The 20,841-nt window shown below is 42.6% G+C and overlaps 1 protein-coding gene across 2 annotated transcripts in view; it reads right to left on the bottom strand.

The window, feature by feature from the left end:
• The window catches only part of svep1 (sushi, von Willebrand factor type A, EGF and pentraxin domain containing 1), an 84,715-nt gene that overhangs the window by 35,835 nt on the left and 28,039 nt on the right, over positions 1 to 20,841 (bottom strand). For both annotated transcript variants that reach the window (XM_047592312.1, XM_047592304.1), the window contains exons 4-6: positions 6,633 to 6,791; positions 4,040 to 4,219; positions 1,468 to 1,647 (exon numbers count right to left, since the gene is read on the bottom strand). In XM_047592312.1, coding sequence (XP_047448268.1) covers positions 1,468 to 1,647; positions 4,040 to 4,219; positions 6,633 to 6,791 — 519 coding nt within the window. The remainder of the gene's footprint in view (positions 1 to 1,467; positions 1,648 to 4,039; positions 4,220 to 6,632; positions 6,792 to 20,841) is intronic.

The raw sequence follows: 20,841 nt of genomic DNA, 5'->3' as shown, positions 1-20,841 counted from the left end.
CAGAGCTACAAAGATTGATAATATTTATATAATGAAAACTGAATAAACATGTGAGGGACTCAGATTAAATACTACAGGTCAGGAAACCATAGGACTTTGGTTGAAGAATTTCCTTTGATACAACATAAGTGAGTAATTAATCCGCCAAAAGACAGAAATACGCAGATCAGCCATACCATTATGACCACTGACCGTTAACGTGCAGTAGTTTGCAGGACACAACGAGTGTAAAATGTGTTCTACATCTTGACTTAGCCTCCAAACCCCCAAATCTCAATCTAGCAAAGCGAAGGTACTGCAGGCGGGTCGCAAAATCTTTGGGTTTGGTAACCCTAACCCTAAATGGCTGGTGATTCACTGTCACTGTTCTACATTTAGCTATGTTTTTAACCAGTTAGGTATGCGAATGTTTATGGCAGCTGCACAGCCACACCTACTGCACATGTTTGAAAAAAATAACATTTGAACTCTGTGTATAGAGATCGACCGATATGGACTTTTTTTGGGCCGATACCAATACAGATTCTTTTTTTTACATCGGCCGATGGCTAATATGTGCTGCCAATTCTGAGCCAATGCTGCTTATTTTACCAACATTTACATGAAAAAAAATGACACAATGGTAACAAATGTTACAAGTCTCAGTTTAACCAAAAACGTAAACATTTATTTAACTCAAAGAATTTTAGGGACGGAACGTCAGCTAGCAAACTCCTAGCTTAACAACAACAACTCCTACTTCACAACAGTAAAAGTTGCTAAAAAAAAAAAATTAAAAAAAAAAAAAATGAAAATACCCAAATGAAAATCGTTTTTTTTTCCAACTCTTATTTTTAGGGAGGCTCAACACCATTTTCCAGCCTACAGTTGCACGCACTCTGCTAGCGGGGGATGGGAATGTATGGGCTGCATGATACTCAGCGTCTCCAGCAGCACAGGGCTGCCTAAGGATGCGCTGGTTATTAAATCTTGCTGAGGGTAAAAAAAAAAAAGATGTATCGGCAAACGCACCAGTGTATCGGCCGATATTTCCATTTTTTACTGGTCAATCTCTACCTGTGTATTATTTGAATAGCTATATATTTAATGCAAAATGATACTGTATGATATTTATAAGGACTAGTCCAAGTTTAATATAGAACACATACAGTAGGTAAGAGGTCCCTACTTAATCTCTCCATCAGTTTGGGGTCCTTGGTCTGAAAAACATTGAAGGATCTGTTCGATGTGTTGGACAAAGAATCCATAAAGGCTTCCCCTAGTATTTCTACCGTCTTGGTACCTGATGGAGGTCCAGCCATGATGGCATCAAAAGCAGAACCAACACAATATATAGGTCACAATGTTGCGGCTGACTGGAATAAATCACCTGAATGACCCAAGGTTGTAAAATAAGCGCAGCATCTCCACCTTTACGAAAGGTCACACAGCGTGAGACGGCGGCCGATCAGCGGAGCGAAGGCTTACCCACACACCGAGGTTGGGGTCCACTCCACTGGGAGTTGGCCTGGCAGGTGAGTCTGGAGTCTCCTTCTAACCTGTAGCCTCGGTCGCATCCCACCTGACACTCCGCCCTGTAGGAGGCGTTGCCCTCGCTGCACCTCACGAAGCCGTGCTGGGGCCGAGACAGGGGCGGGCAGGAGCGCACTGCGAAAAATTAGAAAAAATAAAAATAAACGTCAAAACTGGTTCTTCCCAATTATTTTATAGGGCGTCATTTACTAAAAGCACTTTTGAATATAAAAGTGCTTCTGAAATGTTTAAAGACACCGGTGTCCTTCTCCAGTATCACTAAAACAAATGCAAAATACTACAACATATGGTTTGCAAATACTTGAATAACAAGAGGAGGAGAAAGCATTAACCACGTACAGGAACTATGTCATCTTTAGCTATAACTTGGGACCTATCATTTAACCATAAATGAGAAAGTCCCTATGAAATAAAAGAAAAAATAAATCCCAGTGTCTGTCTGTTCTGAGTTATGTTGAGGTCTAGAAAAGGGTGTGTAGTGTGTTATTTCTCATCACCACCCATACACACACACACACACACACATACAGGCAGTTAGGGGGAGACCCCCTCCCTCAGGGCTTAACAAGCTGGGAGGTCCTACACCATGCGGCAAAGACTAGAGTAACACATACGACCGAGACATATGCACACACACTCAGAAAAATATATACCCAAAGCCACATACTATAAATCTCCAACACACACCCTTAAATATTCAGCGTCTTGGTATTTCTGTGACTCACACTGTTGCGGCCTTTCTGCCAAAACTGGCATCTTCTTAATTAATCTCTCAACTTCTCCGGACTCCTTCCTTCCTTCAATCCCTTCCGTTAAGACTTTCCTGACCTCCCTCCCGCTTCCTTCCATCCAATCTTCTGTCCTTGCTCCCCTCACATCCTCTCCTCCTGACAGCTTCACATCCACGAACCCTCTCCCTCTCGCCCGCTAATTGAATCCTCCCCACCTTTCTTCCTCTGGACATCTGGCCTGGAAAACAAGCAGTAGTCTCCCCAGTCCAAACACATGTGATATCAATCCACGGCAACTAATCTTTACACGCTGCCTCCCACATGCTCGGGCTTAAAGGGGCGCAAATCAGTACAACAGATCGGCTCGTAACCTTCCTCGCAACGGTCTGATTTAGTGCTACGTAAATGTTTTCGAGGCTCCGCAGACATCAGAGGGAGGGGGCGGCAAGCCTAGGAAAGCTTTGATGGAGGTCCCGTAGTTTAATGAGGAATTATATGAGACATGGTGAGGAGGAACCTGCTGCGATCAATCGGATAAAGTTGTATGTCTTGAGTGTAATAACTACATAGCTTGGCATTATAAAACAAGAAAAACAGCAAAATACAAGTTTTAAAATCTGTTAAAACATTTAAAGAAAGCCAGTCCCTTCAAATTTTGGATATGAACTGTTGCCCATTAGGTCCTGTCCTCTTTTTTTTTTTTTTTTGTTATTGAAGACTTACACTTTTTTATCAAGAGTAAATAACATCGTCACAATCATTTCCTGAGAAAAGGCAAAAACTTTTTTACTTTATGGGAAGCAGTGTATTTGGCAATAACTGGGCTGGAACAAAATAACATTGTGCTACCTTGAATTAAGATGACAGCGCACAGTCCACTTTTTAAATGAACTGAAAATCAAGAGGCTTCACAGATACTGAGACACGTTCTTGTGATCAGCAGCCAGTCACAAGTCTGTTTAATTTATCAAAGTCTTCTTGCTTATACCTGGGCAGCGACGCAGAATCGACAGAAAGTGCAATTCTGTAAATGGCCACTTGAGGGAGGAATCAAAAGTGAGTCCAACTCCTGGTATGGAAAACTTTTTTTGTGTTTAGTTTCCCATTTTAAACATGACTGTATGGGGGTGAATTTTTATACAACTAACCTGTTTAAATCATGTCAGGGAATAATGTTTTGCATAAATAATGGACTATAGGTGCCCTCACAGGTTGCTAGCTGTCTGCTTTGACTTTTTTTTTTTTTTTTTTTCCTGCCTCAGCTCCATTCAAACTCCACATCTTCAACAATTTTTGAATTACACACGCACAATTATCCAGGAGCCATGAACATTAAAACAGCTTTTCGGGAAAAATACTGTTATAACGTCTTTGAGGCTTCATCCATCTTTATATACACTTCATGCTTAAGCTGCCTATATAAGGAAATAACTTAAGGTGTTTCTGTTATTAGACAATAGTCAAAAAATGTATTGGCTCCAACTTTAAAGAAAGAATCCATGTTTATATTTCCCATTTATAACTTCTGAAAAAACGGAATCTCCACTTATTTCTGAATACTGATTATTATTAGCAATATGTCAGAGCCAACTGCTGATGAACGAATACATTTTGTTTCCCCATTTTTATGGCACTTGGTCAAGACTTCAATTAAAACCTCTCTGAGGCGAAATTTGTCTTGGGCAAATTCAAGAAAACGCAACGTATTTTCAGTTGGGCAATGAGAGAAAAAGCAATCAGACAGTTTAATATCCGACTCAAAGCTTCCTGCTCACCTCTGCAGCTGGCAGGTGTCCCCGACCAGGTGGCGTCAGCCTGGCACAGTCTGATGTTGGTTCCCTGGAGGTCAAAACCCGGCTGGCATCGCACGCCGCAGGCCGCGTCGAAGTGGTTGTTGCATACATTTTGGATGAAAAAGCCATTTTCTGGCGGAGACAATGCTGGACAGTATACCACTGTAAGAGGGGAGGAGAGGAAACAATGTGAATTTCACATTATAGCGAACAAACAAACCGTGACACAGGCATGCACCGGTAGGAAAGTCTGACACCGGGACACAATGGAAAGTTAATGTTCCTGAAAAAAAAAAAAAATGGAAGCAAGAAAGCAGAAAATTACACGCCCCTCAAACTTCACTCCCAAGTTAACACAGCGCGAATACGTGAAAGCACAACGTAGTAGGGTATCAGACTGGTGATTAATGGACGTCATCGTGTTGAAATCACTGGCTCATCCTTCAGGGAAGGGAAGTGCCAGAGAAATTACGGAAAGCAGTTTCTGGACACGCTCTTATCTCAGACGTCTGTGCGATAGTCTGTTCGTGTTCCAGGTGATTTATCACTGGTGCAGACACTCACGATATTCACTGTTCTTACCCGGTGTTCACAAATTCTTCCTTTATGAAACGTCCCACCGTGATTACACATACATACGGCCTCAACATTAAACCACTTCCAGGGCTCTAAATTAATGAAAACCATGTCCATGCTTGTGGATCTGTAAAGTGAGCCAAACTTAAACACTGAATAAAAACAGCCTCAAAGGAAACCTTGTGTGATCACAGTGGGTTTCAAAGCTAGCTTTGTCTTGCTGACCTCATGACCTCATGAAGTACAGTAATGGGATTTCAATGTAGTCAATTGATGTAGTCGATTCAATATTAGAAACACAGATTAAAGTTTCACATTGAAACAATGAAACAACTGTTTTTCCATTTTATTTATTTTTCGGTCTGAACTGAAATTCAGATGAATGAACGTGCACAGACCCTAACTCTAGCCTGTAGCTAGCTAACTAGCTTATTGCACTATGAACAGGTTCATTTCTGCCACTCACAAACTATAAAGAGTACATCATTTTCTTGTCTCTCCTTTCCTTCTTTGCTTTTTTCTAAAGCCCAACTTTTATTTGCTACTGGGCAGCATGTGACTGATGTAGCCACAGTAATAATTTATTATGTTTATCGATATCATCCAGCAACTACGGACCGCTGCCTTCACAACCGATGAGCCAAGGCAGGAACAAACCACTTCATGCAGAATCACAGGGGTGGTTGGTCAATATTATTTACCTTTTGATTAGCGGATATTTAAAATTTCCTACCAAAAAGATCACTTATTTTACTACTATAATTTATTATTATATTACAAAATCATATTTTTTATGATGATGCCATACAAATGGCGCCACTGCAGCCCACTCAACCAACCTCCTTTTGTACAGGTTTTGCTTCATTCATAAAGAAAAAAACAAACACTATTTTGAATAATAACCTGAAAAAAACAAAATTACTTAAGCTACTGAGGATTGTAATGAGAGCAATGAGTCTTTTGATCACGTTGGCTGTAAACTGTCTAAGCCTTAGGTCTTTAACGGGGTCAGTCAAGCACTGGGGGCCGCAAAATCTTGGGTTGATTACACATTTTTTATATATTTTTAAAAATTTTCCCCCACAAATTTAAATTTCTTTAAATGCACATTAACACAAATCCAACATATTGTTGTGAAGGGGTAAATGGAGGCAAAAGACGTTATCTTTCATTCAGTACTTCACTCGTTCAGAGACACAGGAGCTGCCTCAACAATGCACCGTTTCACACAGAGAACCACACTAGACCTGTCAATCTAAGCCTCCTGCACACATATTGCACACTGACGGTCAAGTGAAACCCAAAAGCACTCTGCAATATTAGCAGAAGGGGTAGGCAGGGGGTCCCTACTTAATCTCATCATTTTAACGATCCTTGGCCTGAAAAGACCTCTTGTCTACACTAATAATTCTATCTAAACAAATGAACAAATGATAATACTTTGTAAGAGCAGGATGTGTGTAGTTCCATCATTTAAAAGTGCACCAGTACATGATGAGATGAGAACTATGTTCATGCTAATGTGTGCAAAGTAGCCACGTAGAGTATATACTGAGCTATCCAATAATAGTCTACTGTGTCCCACATGTCTGTATGCAGAGTGACAAACTGTTTTGTTTGGACTATAGAGGCTTGAGGGGACACATTTTAATGCCTGGTGTGATGTTAAAAGGCCATCACAGTATTCTAATAAACTCAACAACATTCAGATCAAACATAACTGCAACAAGAATATATTTAAAATAGCAACTACTACTTTTTTCTCATTATTTCCCTTTTCAGCCAAGACCAAGTGTGTTTTTGTTTTTTTTTTTAACAAGGCATTTCACATGTGTACTATATATTGAGATTACGTCCACCGCTGAGTTCAGAAAAGAAAAACGAATTACCGTGTTTAGAGCAGCAGAAATAAAATGTAAAAGCTTTCATGCAGTGAACACACAAAAGGCAAACACAAACTCCCAGCCGAATAAAATACACGCGATGCTGCTGTTCTTACCCTGGCAGGTCATTCCCACTGGCTGATAGCCCGGCTTGCATTCGCAGTCATCGATGGAGGTGCTGCCGGGCTGAGAGGTGTGGTGTGTGTCGGGGCACAGCAGGCAGGTGCTCAGGCCTCCTGGCGTTCCCTCTGGCTTATAGGTGCCTGGTGGACAAGCTGTTAAGAGGAGTACATTTCACAATATGAAACACAGACATATAGACAGCTGGTTGGAAAACAAACTGGCCGATGGACATGTATGAAGTGAAAATTTAGCTGAAACGAAAAAACCGTCTCACCGCTGCAAGACAGCTAAAAGCTTCGCGAGGGAAACCGAAAAACAGCTTCCCGGATTTATGAGGAGGCTTTGATCATATTCATGTCTGGATGTGCAGTGGCGGAAAATGTGGCAAAAAATGACAAAATGATCTCACTGGCGAGGTAAAAAAAAAAAAGAAAAGCTCAGCTAGGCATCTTAATTATTCCAGGCCGGCTAAAGCGAACACCGCGAACGGTTTCATTGGAAAGAAATGCAACAATCAAAGAAAGGTTTATGAGCATCTAAAACCGGGTTTGCATGGCCGTACACATGGGCTACATTAAATACAAATCCCTTTTGATCATGTGCATGCGAACACACAGACAGATAACATGTTTCCTATTAGCATCACCTGAGTCCGAGCAGAGGACGCGCTGCAAAGATGAAGGACCCGGGGTCAGAGGAGGATAGTAATGAATGAGTGAATCCATCATCTTATCCAGGCTTAAATCTTACTCTCATATGGGATTGTTCATAAATTACAGATTACCTGCTCAGTGACGTGAATCTGTAACATTTCCAGTGACGCAGCCTGTGTCTTGTTCACCGAACTGTCTGGTGTTTTCACTTCCTCCAAAAAGGCAATCGCGGTTTATCTGATTTATGTTATTATTCCTAGGGACAGCCACTCTTATCGGCCGTCACACGGGTAGTTTAACGCGAGAAATTTATTGTGCTGGCAATTGCCATAATTCACTGTGATTATGCGAAGGGGAAAACCCTTCATCAGTCGCTCCATAAACAATTTCTCAGCATGTTGTGTTTTCGCTCCTGCGAGTCTAAACCGTTCAAACACGGCCGCGATGCCCTTAATGGATGTTATTTAAAATTACACTCGATTCTCACCAACTGTTTAAACATCACATCCTCAACCCCACCTAAGAATTACAGCGCAACTGCTCGGTTTACCAAAATCTGTAAACTCTCCATAATCACTCGGCACAGAGGCTCAACACATCTGAGCGTCGCGGGGCTCTCCCAGCGTTGTCGAGCTTGTTTAAGTCTTTCGCGGACCCCTCGCCGCAAAATCAATCAGGGATCACATCAGCGCCGCCATTCACGTCACGGTCTGCTGTGAGCAGGTCCAAAAGTTGTTTGCATTAATTGGAAAAACAAATCCGCAACACTGACGACAGCAGTTTCCAAATCAAAACAGGCTTCTGAGGAAAAGGAAGTTTAATTTGGTGCCACATAGACTCTCCTGATCCACACCCACACACATCGTTTGAAACGCTCTTAATACGATTTTTTAAAAATGTATCCACATGGGATATCTGATGGGATTCAAAACCAGCAATTAGACGTTTTTATTACTGGTTCAGGATAAAAAGGAGCCTGGCAACTGCCGCGAACTGAACTCCGCTGGCAGACGTTGAGAGGCCTCCAGCTCAGAAAACAGAAACATTCAACGAGCGGGTTTAATTATGAGCGTTACTGTAAGCTGCAACAGAGAATCCACAGTACTAATATTCTTCACAACTCGTTTAAGCCGCCGCTAAGCCTGAGGCCAGGTGTGAATTTCCACTGCTGAGCCGATGCCAGCTTGGCCTCTCCCCCGTCTCCGTCTCAGCCACCGCGGGTCAGCCAGGAGATGTTAACCGACAGTAAAGCAGGCACCGGCTGCTGGCACCCGAACGCACCCAGTAACCCACATTAAACGCGCACAGAAAAACCATGTGGTATACCTGCTCTGGTACAGACAGCGAGCGTCTGCGTCAGGCCCGTCTGCTGCCTCCATTTGATAACAAAAGCAGCTGATGCGCCTTTTTAAACTCAGGAGAGGGACCTTACATAAGACTGAACGACGGCTCGGTGCGGCCCCTCGGCGCAAGTCCTCGGGAATCTATTTTACAGCTTCATTTAAGGTTTACAGGAAGCCTAGTTATTTTTAATGCGGATAATAATTCACCCAGAGAAAAACAGTGGAAATACCGTATCTAAAAAATCTATAATTTCAATACCTGGCAGAGTGCATGCGCTGGCAGGTAGAACCGTACACAGACAGATGCATGATCACACGTTAGAGAGTGTGTAGTATGTCCAGGCCTGGCTTCTGCAGACATGGACTTGGATGGACAGGAAGTGATAAATGGCGAAAGAACAAGCAGCCATGAATCTAAAAGGAAAATCAAACGGTTGGAAAGTGAGCATGGAGAAAAACTGTGTGAATTTCCTTTAAACGTACCACTGCTCCTAGACGTCAGCCAAAACCGAGACCCCATGCTGAAACTAATTGTGTCTGGATCCCGCGCACGGCCAATAATCTCTTTCTGAGTCTGTCTGCGCATTGCCTATGGCTATGAAGTTAACTCCACTGTACTGTAACCTTCATTTAGAGAGGAAGTGGACCGTCAGCAGCCAGATGACCATAAAACAGAAAGATCCTGTTGTGTCTGAAGCGTGCTGCAGCCATATGGACGGACAGCAGCTGGTCAAAGAGAACTACTGTACCCAGTAATGGTCTTAGGAAGGGGAGGAGACAGTCTTTTAATCATGAGCTATTTATCTAAAGCTAGAGCAATATTTGAATAATTCTAATGACTTATATTGGAGTTAAATGATTCATGCACGGAAAATTAGCCGCTGGGTTTATTCCCAACTTTCTGAACCTGTACTTTAAAATTCATATTTGAATCGTTTCTTGTGCTACATCAGAGAGAAATATTACTTTAATAAAAATAGTTGTCAGAAGGCCAAAAAATTATCTTTGTGAGTAATGCAGAGATAAAGAGACTTATGGAAAGTGATGTATGGTTTTCCATGAAGCCAGACGTCACAAGGCAGAGAGGGAATGACTCTTTGAACCACTGAGATGACCTGTCTGCTCAGCTTCCTTTAAAGAACAAAGCTGGTGATTGTCTGTTCCTTCCTTGTCAGCAAACAGAGTATGAAGACAATCAGATCCACTGTGTTGCTGAAAGCATTCAATGAAGTGAATTAATACTAAAAAAAGAGCTGCTGCTCTATTACAGCTACAGAGACTTGCAGAGTCTCAGCTGTCATTAACATTTAACACTAGGTAAAAAATATGAGTACATTATCGTATGGTTAAATAAAAAGTGTCAAAACCCAACAGAGGCCAGTTCATCTGCTAAAGTCCTTTCTCCTAATATGAAGTAAGTCCTTTAAACTGGCAGAAGCATCCGGTCCGGGAGCCAAAGTTACTATCACACGAGAATCTCTTGTGTCTCAGGAGGAAGACTGGGTTCGATTAGCCAGACCTAAAAACAGACCGGGACGGAAACGATGAAAGGAGATCCAGAGGGAGAGCGAGAACATCTGCCTCCTCAGCCACAAGGCAGAGAATGCGAGAGAGTGGTTTTTGCTAAGAGGGACATATTCTCCTTAGTCCAAGAGAATCCAAAAACACATGCTTGAAAACACACATGGTAATCCATACAGTACTCATACACTCACTACTTCCCACATGTTATTTCAAACATAAATCATTTAGGTTTTATAACTGGGAGAATTAATCCATACGGGTTTACAACCAAGATAATTATAGATTTTTTTTTCGCTTAGAAAAGTGGCAGCTCATGTTAACTTGTTCTTTGACTATACAGAAATTGATTTAAATCACAGCTTTCTTTTGAAAACAAACATATTGTGTAGCAGCGTAGGTTCAAGACCTGCAACATTTAGGTTTCTCTTGTTAAAGATACAGTGCAGAACTTATGTCGCCCCCCTCTGGTAGTCGCCTTTAAGCGCTCTCGAATGACAAAAAAACAAATTGATGGTAACCTTTCACCTGAAGCATCACAAACCTTTGTTGGATACTTCCTAGCTTCTATTTCATTATTCCTCACTGCATTCATAGAATCTTGGTTACTTATGTAACTCCGGTTTCTCTGCCACAATCCTAATTGCTGTAGACTGGCTCTGGCAAACTAGTAATTGTTAGCTGACATAAAACACATAACTACCTGATCACTACTGCAGGAATGTAACCCCTGGTTGCCAATTTTTATTCTTGGTACACTACACAGTGAATACACAGTAAATTAGCTAGTGCTAACTCGTTCAGCATTGTATGAACTTGCCCCAAATTATAGCTTTAAAAAAACTAAAAGGATTGCAGCAAAAACATCTTTATATTTTCATACGTGTGCTTTTTTCAAATGAACCTTACATGCTTACATATCCTTTTTTAAACATTTACAATGGAGACAGGCAAATTAGTTGTCTACAACTTCATGGTGACACACTGGAAAACATTTTAACAAAGATTAAGTGTCACTCAAACAATTATGTAAACTTCAGTGTGCGCAAAAGAGACAATAAAAGTAACAAATTGTCCTTCGGCACTATAATATACGGGATGTCGTGACCTACTTCTGTCTGCCTGTCATCTTCAAAGTCAAACAATTCAGACAGAGGGAGTCCTGCAATGTTGCAAATGGGCTGGCAAATCTGGACAAAGGCCGGGTCATTTGTGGTCAAACGCACTCTCACACAAGAAATGTTGTTAAGTTGGACCTTAAATTCCAGGGTTTGCACTGCAAAAACAAGGTTCACATGCGAGGAAACTTTCCACTCTTAACCGAGGCTTCCCAGGCACTCTGGAGGTGCATAAATAGACAATGGAAATGGACTGAATTGAAATGTACCGTCTGGGATATATGAACAGACAGACATTTCCACAAGACCCTGACAACACAAGGAATTCGGTTTGAATATTTCATTTCAGGTAAACACAGTCTGCCTATACATTTACTCTCAGGGAGTCTGGACCACCAAGGGAGCTTAAAATGCTGGGACATAACAAACGTATAGCGCACACATACCAAGATGTACTCTCTAATTAGTTAAGACAGCCAAGCACCTCTACTTTCAGCTACAGACTCCATTATCAGTGAACTTATAGGTTTCTTCACTAACAAGCCGCTATGAAAAAGAACACCAACATCTGCTGACCACAGTTTCATTCACATTTCTCCATATGGCAATTTCCCAAGCTCCAGGAGGCATGACTGAGTGAAAAACTGAATCTGTGAGGTCCTCTCGCACGACCTACCACATGTGAGTGACGCATTAGTACGCCAAAATGCCAAGCGACAATACAAGCAAAAGAAAATTTCAAAATAAGTCACTGAAACATAATTTCCTGCCGTGGTGTCCCTAAGAAAGACTCTGGATCCTTCCAGCCCCGATAAAAGTACAATTTGCAGGAATTCGACGCTGGCGGACAACCCCAGACTTCACAGGTGATGGCTGTCACCTGGGTTAGTTCACGCTCTGCTTGGAGGTTCATTTTGCCCTCGTATAAATGAAGACGTAAACCAAGATCTGCAGTGTGCGTCTGTGTTTCAAATGATAAGGGTCACTGGAATTTTCCAACCTCGACAAATGGGTCACCTGAAACAGGAAAAGTTTGGGAATCCCATCCTCGAGGAATGTGAAGAGGCTCTAAATCCTAACGCCAGAGTCTCACTGAAGTCTGGCCTGCTCTCCAGCTGGACTGCAGAGTGAAAAAGGGGGTTGTGTATGTGTGTGTGTGTGTGGGGGGGGGATGTGGCTGCCGCACAGCTGTCCACCTACACAGCTTCCATCTGGGGGGAAAAGAAACCTCCACAGACCCCCAGATCCCAGGAATGTGAAGCTTCTACAACGTGATGCAAGGCAGTCTTTGGGGAGAAAACTGAGGAAGTTCAGTGGCTGCTCCATCACTCTTTGCCTGCTTATTATTCAATCCTATTCCTAAAGGAGAATAACTTCACCACAATTGCTAGATATCTCTTACAGATTTCTAAGGACAGGGCGACTGTGCTGCTCGCTTATTACAGACTCCGGGGTCACTGGGAATCACTGGGAGAGCGAAGCGAACCGCTAAACAACTGTACAAACACAGGTTGGTCTCCGGTCTGGTGTGCCTGATTACAGATGTCGGTACACTGAGAAATGTTGTGATAGAAGGCTACAGGATGATCTCAGCACACTTGGGACAACATGGTGTGACACTTGCAATGCTAACACTCGCATGTTTAAAAAGGATGGCCTGTTTTCATATCCTTTTCAGCTGTTACGTCACTACTTCTCTAAATTCCTCAATGGTTTCACACATGAAACGGAAAGGACATTACTGAACTTGTCTTGTCGACCATTTCTGGAAATGAGGACACCCGGAAAGGGACCGTTTGGTGGCTCATAGTCTAAGGAAGATAAAGATTATGTGGCAACAGAGGACTTCCTCCATGCTTAGTCCCTCTTCATCACCTCAGTCAACAGAGATTTCAGTCAACAGATCACACATGTGAGGGCTTTAGAAAGTGTAAGGAAGTAGCAGGGGGCTCAAAGAGCACTGAGGAGGGTCGGTAAAAAAATAAAAAATAAAATGCTGAGACAGACAAGGGTCAGAGAACAGGGACAAACATGATGGGTTTGAAGATGGGAAAATGTCTTGAAAAATCCACCAGTGTAAAGCACTTAAGATCCTAAAAGAGACGTTCATTTCACCTTAAACTCCCATGGGTGCATTTTTCAGTTTAAATTAGGTGTGAGGGAGAAACAAAGAACTTTAAATATTTGAAGAGAATGCAGAGTTAAGGCAGAAAAGACGACGGCCTATGATTTACCGTATTTCCTCTAATAGTGGCTGGGGCCTTTATTTACTCAGCCTCCCCGAATACTCGGCCATTATTGGAGACAGGCTTTTGTTAGAGGGAGGTCTTCATTTCTAATTCCCCAGGTACACCATGCACCAGGTGTGAGAACAACTTACTCTTCGCAGGACAATATTAAAGCATTTTGCATCTTCCTCTGCTGTATTTTGCGCTGCCTATTTCAAAACCTTCTCTTTGAAGTTCACGTTAAGTGTTCTTCTTTGCGGCACAATGCTGATGTTCTCTGTTGTTTTGTTTGGGTTCATGTGGCACTTCCAATGCAGCTACTGCCATCTGTGGCACCTGTGTGTTACTACATCTATAACCTGCTGACTGGTGCGCCCAGCCTTTATTTGTTGGTGTAAACCATTCCCTCATTATAAGAGACACATATTAATTTAATACTGGCCTCTATTAGAGGAAACACGGTACGTATCCTTTTTGAACTAAAAGATTATTACATTACAACAGAAAATATCTGTCAGCTTCACAGCAGTAATGATGCCTTTAAATGATCGACTGATTAGTGGAATCACTTAACTACAGCTTCCATAAACAGTCAGAAATACATCAATATTCATTAGCCAGTGAAAGCTTCTGTATGTTTGTGTCTCCAGTAATTCAACGAGACCTTTTTTAAAAGCTCTCAGTAAATGACCAGTTTCCATCTGCTGTACTCGGTGGCACGGACCGGTAGCTGGACAGAGGCTTGGAAACAGATGGAGAGAAGAGGTGGAAGCTGTGAGGGCGGAGCAGGCAGCGGATGGCAGGAGCAGAAACCGACAGAGCCAATGGCAGAAAGATGGAGGGATGCAGAGAGCGTTAATGACACAGCAAGGTTGTGCCTCACGCCACTGGCTGTTTCACGGCTCCTTGTTTTTCACGCTCTCCTTTACAGGATGGTCCTGTTAGGCCCAGTTTACAGCTTCTTAGTCTCTTTTTTTTTTTGGCCTCAGTTAATGACACAAGTCATGTCTGCTTTACAGCATCCCTCACCTTCAAACGCAGCAGCAGTAGTCAACAACTAGCAGTGAGAAAGAAAGACTCTTTTCAGGGCATTTTCAGCGAGCTGCTCTTTACAAGTGTTTTATTTTGTATTTTTTGGTATTTCACTTGTTTGGAGATCTGGTTCAGCAGAACTGGCCCAGAATAACAGAAATGGGTTGGAAGCAAGTCAGTGGCTTGGCTGTATCCTCAAGAGAGAAGCCCTCACCAGTGGAGTAAATGTGCATTCAAACAGTGATGGATCACTTATAACAAAGAGCAAAAGAAAAACGAGAGGCTTAAGGGGACGTTCAGATTATAAGCCGCAAAAGCTGCATCAGGTCCCCGATGCTCAGGCACTCAGTCTTGTCAATGGCAGTGATGAAACTAGTGACTGGCTGACTCGTCAGAGTCTTTTAAAAAGTTAAAGCCAGCTAAACCAACTCTTACCACTGAGAATGTAACTTGTTGCTCCTGCGTTGTTGGCATGACCATAGTGCGAAGCTGTACTAGCAGCTCTGTGAAGCCTGTCTTTGAAATGGCCATAACATGTTCACAAAGAGAGTGTTAACTTTCTGACATTGGACAGGAGTGAGGAGTTTTTATAGGATAAAGCCTGATGAGTATTAACTACTGCAAAGTGCATCTGTGGCAGATTTTTGTGAATTGTGAAATCTATCAAGATGACAGATTTTAACACACTTATCAGAATATGAACTGTTGACTGGAAATCTGAGAGTGCAGAAAAACATTTGATTGCACAATGTTCACAACACTGGGTTCACAAAAGCCTCTTGATCCCAAGAGGAGACGCGTGGCAGTGTGGGAGTATATTGATTTCACTAGGATATAAGCCAAAACTACAAGAAAAAACACAGATCAGCCACAACATAACACTGATCATCTTGTGACAATACAATGTTCTGCTGGGAAACGTTTGGACAAGGCACTCTTGTGGATGTTACTTAGACATGTATTTCCCGACTAGACCAGATCAGACCACCCACCCGATAGCGATGACACTCCTTTAACAGGCTGCAGCCTGAGACAGGCACACACACAGAAACATTTGAGGCATCAACTCATGAGGCACAAGAAAAGGTGGTCATAATGTTATGTCTGATTGCTGTATCTACATGCACGAAAAGCCACCAAATGTCAACCTCGCGATACGTCTAGAGCAGCAGTCAGAGGATTGCCAAAGAGTACATTGTACATTGTGCGATACATCGCCTGGCCAAAATAAATTAGCTTTGATTACAGCACAGATTCACTGTGGCATTGTTTCAATAAGAAGCTTCTTTCCTTGATGATGGGAGAGTCTGATCACTGCGCAAAGCCTTCTCCAGCACATCCCAGAGATTCTCAATGGAGTTAAGGTCTGGACTCTGTGGTGGCAAAGCCACATGTGAAAATGATGATGAATTCTGGTCATTCAGTGTGTTCAGGTAGTCATCTGACCTCATTCATTGGACATAACGTTGCTGAACCTAAACCTGAGGAACTAGAGCAACCACAGATCATAACACTGCCCCCACAGGCTGGTGCAGTAGGCACTAGGCATGATGGGGGCATCTGCCTCTCTTCTTACCCTGATGCCCCATTACTCTAGAACAGGGTAAATCTGGACTCATCAGACCACATGACCTTCTTTCATTGCTCCAATTTTCAGCAAGTCAGAGCCTTTTTTTCCCCCAGTAAGTCTCACTGATAAGTGGTTTTCTTAAGGCTACACAGCTGTTCAGTCCTGATCCCTCGACTTCCCTTCACATTGTACATGTGGAAAAGCTCTTACTTTCATTAAGACTTCCGAAGATGATGGTTCCCCACTATCCTTCCAGTTTTCGATAACGTGCTGGGCAGTTCTTAACCCAGTTTTAGTAGTTTTCTCAAACATCCCTTCCACTACCAGCGGATGTGTCTTTCCACATGGTTGTTTAGGAAATGAGAAGCTACTCCTTGCATCAGTTGGGGTTAAATAACTTGCTGCCATCTGAAATAATGCAGTAATTAACGCATAGGAAAGTTATACCTATTTGCTTACTTAACTCCAGGTGGCAACTTTTCTTTGGCCAGGCGGTGTATGTCTCAGGATAAATGAAACATGACTTGCTGAAACTTGACAAAAATTTAGCTATTAAATGCAAGAATCAGTCATTTCTGGATCTTTGCCCAGTCATTAAAAGTTCTCCATCCACCCACCACAAAAGATGCATCACTCTGAATTAAAGAAATTGCCCGAAGCCTTTTCACCCTATTCACTCTCTGCACACCGAAGAGAAAAACACAATCCAACACTTCTACCCAATCAGTTTACGCAATTAACGAGGGGCGTGGGAGTCGGGGTAGGTTTGTTCGGACATGAACCCTCCGCTGAGCCCGTCCTCAGGAAATACCAGGCGTTCGTCCCCTGCGAGACCAAAACTGAGCCAGAACTCCTGTTGAGCAACTTTTATTTTTCCTACAACAAACATTGAGAAACATGGATTAGGAGAAACGCAGACAAACTGAACAGAAGCCACCAGTCTGCCGAGGTTATTGATGCTGTGGGGATAAGGGTTTACACAGCGAGAGGAAATAGAGAGTCTTTGTAAGAAGGTTTACGTAACATGTTGGAGGTGTTGACCAAAGTCGCTCCTCTGAGAGGACTTTACTTTTGAACACATGTCTGCAAAGAGAGAAGGAAACACTGATACAGAGCTAGGAGGAGAGATCATCAGATCGCCGCTGTTTATTCACACTGAGATTTTCAGGCGTAAGCGGTCTTGTACTCTGAGTGTGCATTTAAACATTTCAGAGATTTAGAGGCTCTCTGGTGTAACGTATTATGACAAGGTAGTGTGTGCTGCCTTGGCTGATGTAAACAGACACTGCACTATTGCCTGGTATTTGTCAGGTGCTTGAATTTAGCATATCTGAATCGGCGCAAGCACACCAAAAACACATAGCTGTGCGTAAGTGCAGTTCCCTGTGCAGTGTACGCTGATGTGTTAGCGTAAAGTGACAAGAGCTGCAGAGTTTGGTTACATTTCTCATTTATCCTTTGTTGTTTTTTTTTTGTTTGTTTTGTGACTAATCCGACGTAGCAAAGGGCTTCTGCAAAGGTTAGAAAAAAGTGAAAGGAAATCTTCCATTTCAAAATCTCTAAAGCCCTCCTCAGCGTTTAACAAAATCGACCTCTCCTGTCATTTTAATTCCTCCGTTCGATTTATGTCCGCCTTGAGGCTTTCCCCTCCCGGAATCTCTCGGTCATTCACATCCAGACCGCAAATATTTACAGAGCGGAGTCCTCCGAATGCCTCCTCGCCTCAGACAACACGACAGTCCCGTCCATCCACGTAGAGATGGATGCGTTGCGTTGGGCGGTCGAGCCGAGGCCCGCCGCTGCCACGCGTCTCCTCTTGGGATCAAGGGGCTTTTGTGAACTCGGTGTCGTAAACATTGTGCAATCGGCAGCGGGGAAATGTTTTGCTGCACTCTGCACCCGCGGCACATATTCTGATAAGCGCGTTAAAAACTGTGAGCGATCTAGTTATGTTTCCGAATCACAAACATCCATCAGTCGACAACAAACTACATATCCGGAATATCACAGTGGAACTGAATCATCTCCGGGAAAAATGTAAGAGACCTTTAATCGATGTCATGTGGTTGATGTTATGATAAGGAAAGGAAATGGAGTAATTAAAAGACTAGCCCTTCATTTTTGACCCTCAAAATAGTGTAACGGACACAAATTTGGGGTGAATTCCAATTCATTGCTTAACTTGCTTCAATCTTCCCCTCAATCTCAAAAAAACCCTCAATCTCAAAAATGCGCATTCCCGCTAGCACAAGTGCTGACGCACTTCTCAGAAAAATTAAGTTGAGGGCTAAGTTTAAGGGTTGTATTGCCCTTAATATTGAGATTTTCCGAGACCCTTGGAAGTAAGGGCTACCCAGAATGCATTGAGTTTTTGACCGAACAAAGATGGCACTGAAAGCAGCAAAGCAAATGAGCTACAAATGTAAGTATTTTCTTTGTTAATAGAGATGTAAAAATTATGAAAACCATTGTATTATCTTAGTTTAGGATTACTTACGTCATTGTTGCATAACATTTTTTTTATTTTACAATCTTTTGTCAATAGCCGCCCGGTGCGGACAAGCTGTCGATGCTATCGTTTACTTATCAATAAGCCGTGGTGTGCGGTAACTGTTGAACAGCTGAATATGTCCGTGGTTGTGGTATTTATACAGATTATTTGTATGAGTACATCCTATAACTAACTGATGGTTATTACAGTATAATTTTTTTGCAGCGTAACGTTAATGTTATCCTTGTTTCATTTCAGGGTCCCATTCTTCTTCTTCTTTTTTGGAGTTGAAAGACTGGACGCAGCTTTCGCATCATTCTGCCCTCCACAGTCTGAAGACATATCTGTATTTAATGGGTGTCCCATTTCTAAGTGACAAAATAAACCTCAACACTTGGTTTTGAGGGCCAGTTAAGATTAGGGTTGAGCTTGAGGGTTAAGATTGAGGGTTAAGATGAGAATTGGAATTGGGCCTTTAACTCAAGTTCCACTTTAATATGTGCACTACTTCTGGTGCAGATAAGATGGCGCTATATCTCAGCACCACCTTCTTCTTCTGCGACCGGTTTTCTTGGATGCTTTTGTTCCAGGGTCATATGCCAGCGCAGCGGTTGTGGAGCATGTGAACACGTGTTGTCCAGTTAAAGGTCTGATCAAGCGTATACATGCCGGAGAAAATCAATTTCCAATCGCATTATCTGGGTGTCCTAATTGGATAACGAGAACTCGATTTTAGTGCTTACGTGCACAAGTTGTCTAGTTAAAGTCCGATTAAGGCAGTAATTAGGTTTTTTTTACATGCATGTAAACGTATTGATTGTCAATGCACAACAACTTAGGGACTGGGAAAAATAGAGTTCCAGCATATATACAGGAATTCACTCAATTAAATTCACAATAATCCAGGTGGCATAATACTAAACTAAGTTGCTAATCTAGTGCAAGTAAAACGGCTAAGATGAAGCAATTTAATCAAGAGAAACTATGAGATAGTTTTGTCTATCTGCTGCCTGGTGGTTTATTGTGCTTATTCTTGTTTTGTCTTCATTCTGTGTTGATAAAAAGAGCTTATTTTTGCGTCTCTCTTTCTGTTCTTCGCATCACTTCCTTCACATCTTCTGCTCTCTGTCATTCTCCCTCTCCTCCATTCATTCCAGTCCTGAGCAGAACAAAGCGTGTGCTGACACCACGTTGACACAGTCCAGAGCTCCTGTCATTCTCTCTGCAGGCCTACAGGAGAGACTGATAAGCCAGAATGTGTGACAGGAAGAAGCCATGTAACCCCTCTGCACCACCTCTTCTCTCAGCCTCTCACTCACTCAACTAACCCCAACCCTTTTATCCACTTCCCCATTCCTTTCAGTGATCCTCCGTGATACAGACAATCGGGGGCTGTGGATTGGTATTTGAAGGGAGACAACAATGGCCTCTTGGGCCCGCTGGAATAAACCAAACTATGCAGGAACTGGGTTCATCGTCCCGTTTCTATCTGCCGGGATTCCAGTCATGTTTTGTGGAAGAGGCTGTTTCTCTTGGCTGTCGACACGTTCATAAACAACACTGCTGTGCGCTGCAAGGATTCGGTTAGCGTTTCCAACCGAGCCTTCCAGCCAACGATAATAATAATCCACTGACAGTCTTGAAGTTCAGCTCTCTCCTTTTCAGATGTGTCAAGGGCTGTTAAACGTGAGAAAACAAAGTCCAAAAAGCATAAAAACCTGCGCAAACTCTCGTCTAGACAACAGAGTCACCTGAGGCCACGTCTCGCTCTGGAAGGAGGGTATAGTTGTGTCTGTCTGCCACTCAAGAGACTTCTTGGCTTGGCAGGAGCACGCGGCGTACCCTGAATTCAACAACACCTACAGTTCAGCCAATCCCACAAAGGTTAAAGCCGCAGAATATTAAAGAGATGCTGTTTTTTTTCCCCCCCTCAACAGCAGCTTGTCAGGTTTACTAGGAAGTTTCTTAGTTACGCACTCCTCCAACTGAATTTGTTTCGGAGCCACTGTTACTTAAAGAAAAAAAAAGTTACAAGAGAATAAAACCTCCTATAAACGTAGTGTTCAAAAACATATATGAGGGTGTTAACAAAACCAAAACTCACAGCTAATAGAGGTTGGGCTTGCCAGCCTCTCCACAGCAGCGACTGCAGTGACACATATTTCTAGCTGGGCCGGCGTGCTGCGGGCACATGTCAGCTCTCTAGTATGAAAACTGACGCCTCGCAGCGCAGACAATCAGTGAGT

This window comes from Mugil cephalus, chromosome 1, assembly GCF_022458985.1.
Source record: "Mugil cephalus isolate CIBA_MC_2020 chromosome 1, CIBA_Mcephalus_1.1, whole genome shotgun sequence".
Lineage (NCBI taxonomy): Eukaryota > Metazoa > Chordata > Actinopteri > Mugiliformes > Mugilidae > Mugil > Mugil cephalus.
Note: the sequence above shows the minus strand (reverse complement) of the source record. Positions and strands in the feature narration are given on the sequence as shown.